The sequence below is a fragment of the Ostrinia nubilalis genome, chromosome 2 (genome assembly GCF_963855985.1).
Source record: "Ostrinia nubilalis chromosome 2, ilOstNubi1.1, whole genome shotgun sequence".
Classification (NCBI taxonomy): domain Eukaryota; kingdom Metazoa; phylum Arthropoda; class Insecta; order Lepidoptera; family Crambidae; genus Ostrinia; species Ostrinia nubilalis.
In genome coordinates, this window is record NC_087089.1 from 9781863 (window position 1) to 9794219 (window position 12357).

The window sequence follows — 12357 nt, forward strand, 5'->3', positions numbered from 1 at the left end:
GCGCGTAATTATATTGCTGTCGCAACTGTGCGACGGGCGCCCGCAGTGAGTGTGCGAGCGCGACAGCAACGCGATAAGGATGGGTAGCTAGGGGTCATTGGACAAAATTCTACGTGCTCGCAGACCAGACTATAGTAGTATTTCAGGATAGTTGGTTACCTCCTCGAGCGCGCGCCATAACACCTGGTCGGGGTACTCGTCAAAGGGGTCGAGGTTGTGGCGCATGGAGCCCGAGAACAGCACGGGCTCCTGCGGGATGATGGGACCCCAAGCTACCCATTCCTTATCGCTCGCGCGTAATTATATTGCTGTCGCGACTGTGCGACGGGCGCCCGCAGTGAGTGTGCGAGCGCGACAGCAACGCGATAAGGATGGGTAGCTTGGGGTCATTGGACAAAATTCTACGTGCTCGCAGACTGAGTCTAGTAGTATTTCAGGATAGTTAATAATAAATAAATCTTTGGACAATTTCACACAGCGCCAGCTAGCCCCAAAGTAAGCAACTTAATGCTTGTGTTATGGGTGCTAGCTTAACGGATATACTACTTATATACTTTTTTTTTTAAATACATACATATTATACATAGGCACACCCAGACCCGTCACAGAAATTAAAATTCATCATTTCAATTTCTGCCCGGCCGGGAATCGAACCCGGGACCTCTCGGCATAGTAGTCCGTTCTGAAACACTACACTAAACGGCTGACTAGTCTATATAGTTGGTTACCTCCTCGAGAGCGCGCCATAACACCTGGTCGGGGTACTCGTCGAAGGGGTCGAGGTTGTGGCGCATGGAGCCCGAGAACAGCACGGGCTCCTGCGGGATGATGGACACCTGGCTGCGCAGCTCGTGCAGACCCATCGACGCCGTCTCGCGCCCGTCGATTATGATCTCGCCCTCGATTGTTGTAAGCCTGAGAAACGAGATTCAATTTTAAAAAGAAGACTTGTAAGCCCTTCTAAAAATTGTATCTATATTTTCTTAAATACATAGGTACTCTTTAGGTTATACCACAGAATAATAATAAGTACTACGTACAGAAGTTTTTCTTCGCGAAGGTATTCAAAAAAATGTATGCTCAATGTCATCAACAATATGGTGTAATTTAGCTTGTCTTAAGAGTCGAGCACCGTTTTGTTGACATACGTCAGTGATCGGTACTGTCTTGATGCCATAGGGCTGACTGCTACAAGAAGCTACTGTGTCGCCATCTAGCGCACCACACTTGCATTCACTGCTCTTCGCGGCAACGCGCAGCTACATGCGGCCGCCAGTTATATAGTGTAAGAGCTAGCACCTAAATATTTTATAACACACATAACTGTGACAATTTATTTCACGTGGGCGAAGCCAAAAAGCTAGTAAGAAATAAAAATTCAATTCAGTAGGTATTTCAAACCAAATTTTATTACATAAACATTATACTAATTTCATTATGGGCCCTTAGTATGTGAAAACTGCAATTGACGATATTTCGCACTGTTTTCAATATTATGTATTACAGAACGTATGTGTGATGGGATGATATTTTCGAAAACACGATTAGAAAAAAAATTTCTCGAAAAAAAAACATTTACCTCTGGATTTTTTTATAAAAGTTTAATATTACCGACCGTGTTTTACAATAAAATTCCTATAAAATCACAAAGGTATCATGTTTGCCTCTTTGATTTCCTGGCTGTTTTAGATTTCAAAAACCTAAATATATTAATTTATTAACTTTCTGATAAAAATGTGAATGGCTCTTACGATGTCCCCCCCTTAAATCAAAATGTCTTTATTTGGTCTATATGCCCATCATCACTACGTAATAATTATAAAAAAAAAGTCGCTTTCCTGTCTGTCTGTCCCTATGTATGCTTAGATCTTTAAAACTATGCAACAGATTTTGATACGGTATTTAGGGTTCCGTAGCCAAATGGCAAAAACGGAACCCTTATAGATTCGTCATATAGTCTGTCTGAACATAGAACGTTTTTGTGCACTTTTTAAAATGAGTTAACCAAGTATATGGCTATTAGACTTGCACACGTCCGTCCGTTTTTTGTAGGATTAATATAATTAAGTAACATTTATTTTTTGCATTCGGCTCTTGGTCTAACCCAAACGAAACACGAACAACTAATGAACTAACAATGAACAAAGTTGATAAATTAGTAATATGTAAATAATGAATTTGTTTTACGAGCTGTCCCGGCGTACTTCGTACCGCAAATTAATATAAAGTTGTTTAAGTGATTTATAAAATCGCAATATTAATTTTTGAAAGTACTTAGGGTCATTGTGCTGGTTTTCTATCTAACTTCGGTTTTCGTCCATTTCACTGAGCTGCCATAAACACATGCGTAAAATTTGAATACAAAGTATTGTATTCACAGAAGGCAGTAGCCATCCCGCGCTAGTTTTGTTGCAATCTATAATGCCTAAGCAACAGTTCTACCTAAATGAAAATGTAATTTAAAAAGTAGTGAGTTCCAAAAAATTACGTAAATGCGCGGCCATACACCGGTCACCGGTACATTGCAGAAATCATCGCGCTAGAAAAAAAACGTGCTGACAGGAAAAGTTTTTGGCACGTATGTCTAATTGATAGCATTATAAACACAATTTTAAGTGTTTATTAAACTTCTTCATACAAAATTAAATCTTAGATGACTAAGGGTCATTTTTTTAAAGCATAGCTCAGGTCATATAGCAGGCAAATCAACTAGGAAAGGGATCAACAACGTATCGCCTTTTGTGGCATGGAGGTAATAGTGGAGAGGAAATATAGATCTATACAAAAATTCGACAAATTAATGACAAACAGCTGTTTATCTCTTTCTAACTTACCCCTGGTGATGTATAAAAAAAAGAAATAGATAATGTTTGGTCAGTACTCATTCTGGCAACATTTTCATGTGACGTCACTAACTACCTGACTTGTGCCGAGTAGGTACCTACATACAAGATTTAAGAAAACAACATATTTATAGGCAATCAGCTGACAACTACACGCACACACACACACACACACAAATACCTGTCAGCTGATTACCTATATTGCGGCCATGTTGTTTTCTTAAATCGTGTATGTATTTATAATGCGTGTAAATGTGTGCGTAATGTACCGAGTACGTTTATTTTAAAGTTACGCCAAGTCCATGAGACATTGATATACGTCAGTGTTTTGCGAGCTGTCATTGCCCTTCGCGCACTGTCATCGGCGAGGCAAGGCGTTTACGTTACGGTGCGGATTGTGTGTGCGTTGCAGTATGGACTTTAGTTGACTGCCTTTATGAGCACTCGAACGACATAAAATAATATGATACATTTATGTAAGGGTATTTTAAGATCACAAAGTTGGCAACTCCGATAGTTGGACGAAAACCAGCGCAAAGACCCTATCCTGTTTGACACCTATAATAATTGACAATAGCTGGCTCGGCGAACTTCGGCAAACTAATGTGTGACGTGAAGTGCCAAATCGCGGAAAATGTCGGAAGAAATACATGAATTTGCATGAATTATCATGAATAACAGTAACCACTTATTTACCTCTCAGTGTCTTCAGGCAACTTAAAAAAAGTTCATTGTGTGTTTTTATTATTATTTAGGCAGTTAAATACTGCACAGTATTTTTTACACAGTATTTTTTTATTTTTCTCCATAATACAAGAGTACGCGTGCGTGTGTCAATGCTCGCTCGTATCTCGTATGTGACGCCTTGTCGAATCGCCTCCTGTAGGTGGGCTATCGTGCGTGTTTTGTTTTCGATGTGAACTCGCGGAGATGAACAGGCCTGGTTATACGCTAAAGCAAAAGAGAGGTGCACAAAGCGCATGCCCGCCTTGCATCACATCGATGTTCATCTACCAACGCATTTATGCTTCGTGTTGAGGTGCATCCGATTCGGGCGTTTGGGCTCGATAGCCCAAAGCGTAGCCTTTACGCTACGGTGTTCAACTGATTTGAAGAAAAAAGACATAGGCCCACCCCCCGCCGCAAGAAGCGCGTCTCACACGTCCGAACCACACTGCGATGCCAACACTATTTACAATATAAATGCGATTTTAGCGTAGGTCCATAAACAGGCAATACGAAAAAATAATTTTTCGGTATAATATCCGTATATTTCAGTTCTTCAGTAGTACCAACCTGAACAACGCGTTGATAAGCGAAGACTTCCCAGCGCCGGTGCAGCCGACGATGCCGACTTTCTCCTTAGGCAGGATTTCAAAGCACAGGTCTTTGAGCACAGGCGGCTCGAGCAACATAGATTGTGCCTTACGTGCTGCGCAAGAGTGGCTACTATCGCGCGAGCAAGCTAGAATGTGACTTATTTCCTATGCATTAGCGTCTAGTTTTACACATACTAACCTGAAGAGCGCGTTGATGAGCGAGGACTTCCCAGCGCCGGTGCGTCCTACGATGCCGACTTTCTCCTTAGGCAGGATTTCAAAGCACAGGTCTTTGAGCACAGGCGGCTCTCCGGGCGCGTAGTAAAGGAACACGTGTTTGAACACCACGCGTCCGGCGGACGGCCACGATGGCGGCGGCTTCTTGTCCGGCTCGGACGTTAGAGGCGGCTCCGGCTCGATGTTGGAATACTCTTGTATTCTATAAAATAAAAGTTGCATTTTTTAAATTCCGGTAACCCCTCGTGATAACTACATTCTTTCAAAATAAAAATCACTTACAAATAAATAATTTTATATCTTATCTTATTTTACACACGTTATAAATAACGTTGTCGTCAACACAAGATCAACGTATTGAAAGAAATAATGAAAAAAAAAACCTTTTTAATTCAAGCCTCGGGACTACAAGGCAAGTTAACACTTCGAGATCCGACAGCGTACTGATGCAACTCGGCAGCCATTTTGTTAACTCGTCTCAGTGGCGCCACCTACTAAAGCCTGGTCCTGTTGTTGTATTGCTGTCGCGACTGTGCGACGGGCGCCCGCAGTGAGTGTGCGAGCGCGACAGCAACATAATTGCGCGCGAGCGATAAGGATGGGTAGCTTGGGGTCATTGGACAAAATTCTACGTGCTCACGGACCAGGCTTTACAAGTTTATTAATTCAGACGGCGGAAGTCTAGTGACTTTCCGGCGACAATAACGTCACTAATCAATGAATAACGTGATGGTAACATACATTTTTTATTCGATTTTTTTGCAGTTTTTTTTTTTCGATAAATCCAAGTTAATATTTTTATCCTTTAATTTTTTTCACAAACCTTTCTACGCTAGTCATTTGATTCTCCAGTTCTGTGGACTGCCGCATTCCCCACTGGAACATGCCGGTGAGGCCCATCGCTTGCGTTATGGCCAGACCCACGTTACCACCATGTTCAGCTAAAAAGCAATAATCACTACATGTTACAAAATAAACTCCTCCAACGCGTCTATATGCTCAAAAACTATTGAACGGATTTTTGTACAGTTTTCACCAATAGATAAGAATTTTTAGAGGACGGTATAGGAATATAATTTGACAAGGAGAAAAACCTAGGATAGGCGACGATATTCTTTCTGTCACGGACATATTCACGCGGGCAATGGCTAGTATACAATAATGCTACATGCTCAATCGAATAATTGAGTATTTCTGTCTATTTTCACTAAAGAGTATACGCTATAGTAACTTACTTTGTCCAAAGACGAGGAAACTTAACGTAACCACTGCTATGTATACGACGCACACGAGATCCAGCCAGAAACCAAACGCTCTGGAGCTGGCAATGAACAAATACCTGGAACAAAGATGATGAGGATGATTTTTTTTGCTTAAATTTATCCTATATTTTTTTTACACTTATCAAGATATCATCTTATCACTTATTGATCTTATTATTGTTTGAGATCTAGATCAGGAGTTGGAAACTCCTTTAATTCCTCTGTTCAATTGTCGGATAGGACAGACACATTGAAGTCACTTGGAAATATTATAGTTCAGAGGACACGTGATACCAGATGACGAAAATTACATTATAACCTCGCAATGAGTGAAATTATAACTAGAAGACTCAAATTGTGCCTCCATGTGCAATGATTAGAAAGATAGATTAACCACTTAGAATTTCTTTATTTCAGAATCTTCTTCAATAATATTTTTTTCAAAAAAAAAACATTCATCTTTACATTTACTTACCAAGCTGAACTGTGAAGGTCCTGGTGATTGTCGAACTCTCTAATCAGAGCCTCTTGCGCGCCGAACGCTCGGATCGTGGTGATTCCTTGCAGCGACGCGTTCAAGTGAGAAAACACTGGACTGCGAGCTGGGGACAAACGCACACTCATAGCATTGTTGTTTGGTTTAACCCTCAACCAAACAATGTTAATTTAGTAATTACATTATTTTGAACTTTATTGCTTTGTGTTAAGTTCCAAAGTCAATAAAAAAATTGAAATGCTTGTCTGGTTAAGAGTTAAAAAGAAATGCTCCAATGTTCACATTTTTGAATGGCAAACGTGTTAAATACCGTGTCTATTCGCCACAAAGTCGATTCATAACACTTTCGTAAGTTTCGTGTATTGACACTTTGAAAGTAAATTCGTCACAAATTAGCGCAATTTGAAACCCTTATTGGCACATGCTTTTTACAATCCGATCCAGCTAACTGCGCACCTCGCTGGAATGAGAATCCCTTGCACTCACCCGCGTTCGTCCTGTCCCGTACCAGAGCGTCGATGTGACGTCACGGCTGCCAGGTGCGCAGTTAACTCGACCGGATTGTAAAGTTGTAAAACACTGAACCGTCCCAGCTATGACATTGACAGGGGGCGCTATTATCAATACTGGTTACTATTTCAGATTTTTGCCATTTGTCGTTTCAAAATCGTTGGACTATACTGTATTTCCACACGGGTGTGACGTGTCAACTCCGTGGTAAACTAACAATAGGCCGCTATGGGCGCTCAGAGATGACTCACTCACACCCTCGAGGCGCTTGATGCTGCGCGACGACGCCAGGTAGAAGATGCGAAGGCCGTAGAACACCACGCCGATGGCCAGCGTCGGTAGAAGAAGCCAGTAGTTCACCACCGCCACTACCACCACGATACCGATCAGGGATAGACCGATCTGGAGCAATAGAACATTGTTGAAGTTATGTTGTTTATTTACATGACAAGGCATGGTTTAAACATGACAAGGCATTTTACCGCAATCGCACCTGGTGTTAAGTGAGATGCAGTCTAGGATGGTACATATCTGCCCTGTAAGTATCTATTCACTCTCGCCTTGAAAAGGCCTGAATTATACTGTTCAGGAATGATTTTTTGCAATTTGGCCTTTGAAAATGCTCTTACGTCTGATACACAGTATAAAAAGGTAACAGTAATACAATACACCACTAGCAATAAAAGGAAAAGAAAGAAGCGAGAAAGAAACTGAGAAAGACCCATTTATACACAGCATGTTTCCGTGACGCTAATTAATCACTTATGTTAGTTAACGCGCGCTGCGTTCTCGTGGGTGTCGTCAAAGGTGACTAAGATACAAAAATGCGATCATCAGGCCTCCCCAAGCCGTCTCGTTAGCATGAAGATTGAAAGCCAAATCCAGCATTTGCCTCTGTAAATTTTATTATACTCTTGCAGTGGAGACTGAATAACCTGTAGGCCTAAGATGCGCGCATCGACAATGACATGATATGATAAGACAATTTTCGATCACGTAGATAATTTTATCATTTTCCCTAACATGGGACCATCGATAGAAAAGTCTATCGACCGCTATCGCGTGATAACCCAATTGTTGCCATATTAAGAAAAATTTGCGTTATTATGTTGGCCAACCTTGAAATATTTTAGCTCATTCGTTCAATCTCGTTCATTTCTGCTATTAATTCGGCTGAAAAACATATCTTAAAGCGGTGAGAACGTCATTAAAAAAAAGTTATGTCAATTTTGTTGACATTACATGACTGCTTGATTGTATTTGTTTGTGTTTTTAAAATTGTATTTTTATGTTTCCAGTGATATTTTTAATATTTCTAAAGTACGGAAAATATCAAACGAAGAGATAACCAAGTTAAAGAAAAACAATGAAGAATTCCTAATCATACCGATAGTATTAAAGAATGAAGTCTTCAAAATTAACAGAATAACCGAACTCCACTACCTATCCCATAATGCGAGGTTTACAGTAAATTCAACGTACATGAAGCAGTCAGAAAGTTTATTGAGATTTGAGAAATAAAGTTATACTCATAAGTAGCAAAGTAAGTACCTAAAGTCTAAAATATTAGCTATACTCCGCACATCTTGATTTTCATAAGTAATAGCACCTGATAAAAGGAAAAATATCTTTATTCCTACAAATAAGCTTTCACCTTCTTTCCTATATTTATTTCACATAGTTCTTTCACTGTGTAATAATATTGATGATCAACATTTTGTATGTAAACTTAAAATACAAATAGGATTAAGTAAATGTTTGTATTTATGAACTGTTTATGTAATTGTAATAATTGTGTTTAAATAATATTCTTTCTTTTTTCAGACAGTGGATGAAGAAGTGTGGGATTATGAGTGATTATTTCATTCTAAAGCAGACATAAGCAAGTCTCGCTCACTGTCATGAAAATTCACAATAACAATCAGCAAAAAACTTCAAGGATACTGGCTAGGCTAACCAATTCATGGAATTCTGTTAGTGTTTGAAATTATCAATAGCTATTGTAAAACAAAAGTTTTCCAAATAAAGATTTTGTAAATAATGGTTGAATTATTTTGAAATTACACTGCAATAATGAATTTATTGCCTGGTTGGTAGCGACCTGCGTGATGTTGTCGGTCCACCTTGTGGGTGGATGTCCCACGCTGCGTATTCCAGTACCCGGCCTCAACTCCAGAACCTTGCTGCCCCATCGGGCAACAAGGAAAGCATTACAGCAGTGGACGTCCTATGGCTGAGATGATGATGAATGAATTTATTATAATGGAATAAATTGTACAAGATTATCATCCTGTCACATTAAAGCCCATAAGAAGCTCGGTCACCACATTCCGCCCCATTTTCAATAATTTTTACAAGATTATGTACAGATGACAGTAGGTACTTAAATCAAGCTAAACACTATGGGGTATCTCACGTCATTTGCAACTTAATATTTGTCTGATGTACCTACTGTTGTTGACTGCCTACCTAAGTAGGTAAGTAAGTAATGGTTATTTTACAAGGTAGGTAATGTAATAATTAAATGTGGGTGGGACTGTGGGAGCACTTAGATTTTGCAGTTAATGATTATAAACTGTCGCAAGATTCGCCTCACATCCATTGCAATAATTACAAAATGCTGCTTCTGATAAACTCTTGAACTAAAACTCAATCTCCACCTAGAAGTAAAAGTATCACAAAGGTGCTAGATTCCTTTCTTTGAATTTTTCTAGCCTCAAATTAATCGTAAAATGTCATTTACCATTGTAAATGATAAATAAATAGAGTTAAAGTAGCTTGCAAAAAAGTTAATCTCCTATCGTCTTGCTATCGTGGGCAAGGATCGAGGACGATAAAAACACCACATCCTATCCTATCGTGATGTCAAAATATGATATAGTTAGCGCTTCATGTTAGGGCTTGCCAGGTTTATCACAAAAAAAAAACAAATCTATCACTATCACATTTTGACAGATGACATGATAATTTTCGGGGTGCCATGTTAGCGCCGGTAGATAAAACGATATAGTGACGTCAAAATCGATATAACGCCGCGATAGCAGTTTATCACGGCGCGCATCTTAGCCCTGCTGATCATATTGCACGATGAAATATCATTTCAAAGGTAAAATAGATCTCGTTACCTGAAGCACATCAAGCAAAGCTGACGGCAGGACCTCGTCAACAGCGCCCATATCCTTCGAGAATCTGTTCAGGATTCGTCCAGAAGGGTTGACGTGGAAGAACCGCATTGGTGCACGCGTGATTGCTCCAAACATGTTATTGTGTAGACGGGTTGACGCTCGCATCGCCATTGAAAAGAACATGAACGAACGTAGCAGCGATATGATCACTAACGCCACCACCATACCTGGGGAGAAAAAGTAAATAAATATTTAAATATTGTGATTAAAAAATGTTACGGTTGAAATGGCAATATAAGCTGCCGTGGTTGCTAAAATCATTGACATTGTAATTTCAACCGTAGCGTTAAAACTTTAAGGTACATTATTATTTGCCACGTAAAAATTCCTTGCCGTGCGTAGCACTTAGCTAACCTTGCAGCGTACTATAGATAGGGGTATGCGCGGTTTCTTTATAACATTAAATTAGAAAGGAGGAGATCCGTAAACGTACTAAAGTCGCTGACAGAGCCCGATGGAATCGAAAACACGCGCGGTGGCCACGCCGGCAGCCGGTATGGCTAATTCGCAAGTAATTCACAAGCGCGCAGTGACCGATCACTGAATAGATTTAGTGTGTTTTGTATCATTTTTTGAGTAATAAGAGTGCAATGTATTTCTCTAGTATGCAAACGAAACGGTGCTCGACTCTGAGGCAAACTAAATTGCAGTATATTGTCGATTATATTAAGTAGACATTTTTAAGTACCTTTGCGAAGAAATTCTTATGATATTCATATTGTAATCATGTCAATCACTCACCAGTATAAATATAAATGCAGTCGTAGCGCGTCAGGCCGCCGGGCTGGTATTGCACGTCCTCCACGAGTCCCTCCCTTATCAAAGCTTCCCTTTCAATTGGCCCTGTGATATTCCTTGCCAGAACTAAGGAGTCTACTAATTTTGTGCTGTACGCCTCTTCGTTATTTACCCTGAAAACATGAAATATTATTAAAGTAATTGTCATCGGTTCGGTTTTGTTCCCTGAGTGCCCGAGCAACTGCACGCAGGAGGATTTAAGGAATGCTGCTGACAACGCCACTCTTGTAGCGGAGTTTTGAGCTGACACTGTGTAGGTTTGTTGTCGACACGATAAGAAAAAGAATGTAATAGGCTAGTTTCCCAAACAAAATTTTTTAGTCCGTCATGTTTAATATCAAAAAATATTGGACACATATATTTTTATTTGTCAATCTAACAAATAATTACATAGTTATGGTGCGTTGAAGTTCCGCACGACGTCACAACGTGCGGCACTTTTATGCAAGCATTGACGTCACGGGCCTCTTCTTATGAACTTTGGCGCGCTTTATCTCTTTAAATTTTCATTAGTTTGAAAAAGTGAAAAATACGTGTAGAGTATTTTTTGATAAGTTAACTGACGGACTAATTAAAACTCTTGCTTTTTGACCCAGGAAACATCCCTATTGTGATCTCTGTACCAATTGACTTGCTTATTTTTAATGGTATTTAATTTTTTATCTACCTATCTAATAAATAAACAGTGGGTCTACGCCGCAGCGTAACATTTATGTTATCGATACATTTGGCTCTATCACTCTTTCTTATACAAGCGAAGAGCGACAGAGAGAGAGGTGAAAAATCAGACATCGACTCTCGGGATAAGGGTTATTTTTCCAAAGACTCACAATTCTCGCATCACTGTCAGGACAGCAGATATTTTTTTAATACAACTTCAACTAACTCATCCGCCCGGGCGACTAGTGTTTTTAAACAATTTACTTAACGATAAAATATACTGAATTTGATTTAACACATACTTGGTATAGAAGACTGAATTATTGTGATAATAGAAAACAATCACACTAAGGCCGGGTTGCACCATCTAACTTTAACTTTGACAAAAGTCAAAAATCTGTCAAACTCCATATAAAAAACACCGGTTATCGTTAAAGTTACGGTCAAAGTTAGGTGATGCAACTAAGCCTAAGAAGCGTTAAAGCCCGGTCTGTGAGCACGTAGAATTTTGTCCAATGACCCCAAGCTACCCATCCTTACCGCTCGCGCGTAATTATATTGCTGTCGCGACTGTTCGACGGGCGCCCGCAGAGAGTGTGCGAGCGCGACAGCAACATAATTACGCGCGAGCGATAAGAATAGGTAGTTTGGGGTCATTGGACAAAATTCTACGTGCTCACAGACCAGACTATAGTAACAAAATGTATCTTACCAAAAGCTGGTCCACCAATCGGAGCCGGAGCCCAGCAGTTGCGCCAGTACAGCCACGAACGCCATAAAGAACACCAGTAGCGGGTGTCCGCTGGCGCCGAGGTACGCGCCGTACACTTTGCCGGACACCGCGCCCGCTGAGCGAAGCTCCGCCTCTTCGCGCCCACCCTCTGGCGGAGCGGTCGCGGTCAGGTTGTCCACTGAACTCACCTGGATCGTAAACGAATTTATGTTATTGTTATTTTCTGCAATTTAGTCTTTTATAAAGCGCGTTTACACAAGATTTAAATTTATGGGATCAACTGTTATTTTAAAAAAATCGAAATCGAAAATCTA

At 40.2% G+C, this 12357-nt stretch overlaps 1 protein-coding gene and 1 long non-coding RNA gene across 2 annotated transcripts in view; one reads left to right on the forward strand and one right to left on the reverse strand.

Moving 5' to 3' along the window:
• The window catches only part of LOC135082683 (ATP-binding cassette subfamily C member 4-like), a 59074-nt gene that overhangs the window by 4270 nt on the left and 42447 nt on the right, over positions 1–12357 (reverse strand). The window contains exons 15-23 of the mRNA XM_063977469.1: positions 12023–12231; positions 10594–10763; positions 9793–10019; positions 6919–7069; positions 6137–6263; positions 5635–5738; positions 5223–5340; positions 4362–4601; positions 729–915 (exon numbers count right to left, since the gene is read on the reverse strand). Coding sequence (XP_063833539.1) covers positions 729–915; positions 4362–4601; positions 5223–5340; positions 5635–5738; positions 6137–6263; positions 6919–7069; positions 9793–10019; positions 10594–10763; positions 12023–12231 — 1533 coding nt within the window. The remainder of the gene's footprint in view (positions 1–728; positions 916–4361; positions 4602–5222; positions 5341–5634; positions 5739–6136; positions 6264–6918; positions 7070–9792; positions 10020–10593; positions 10764–12022; positions 12232–12357) is intronic.
• LOC135082694 (uncharacterized) lies at positions 7609–8708 on the forward strand. Its single transcript, XR_010259454.1, has 2 exons — positions 7609–8210; positions 8492–8708. It is a non-coding gene; the product is annotated as an uncharacterized LOC135082694 (long non-coding RNA).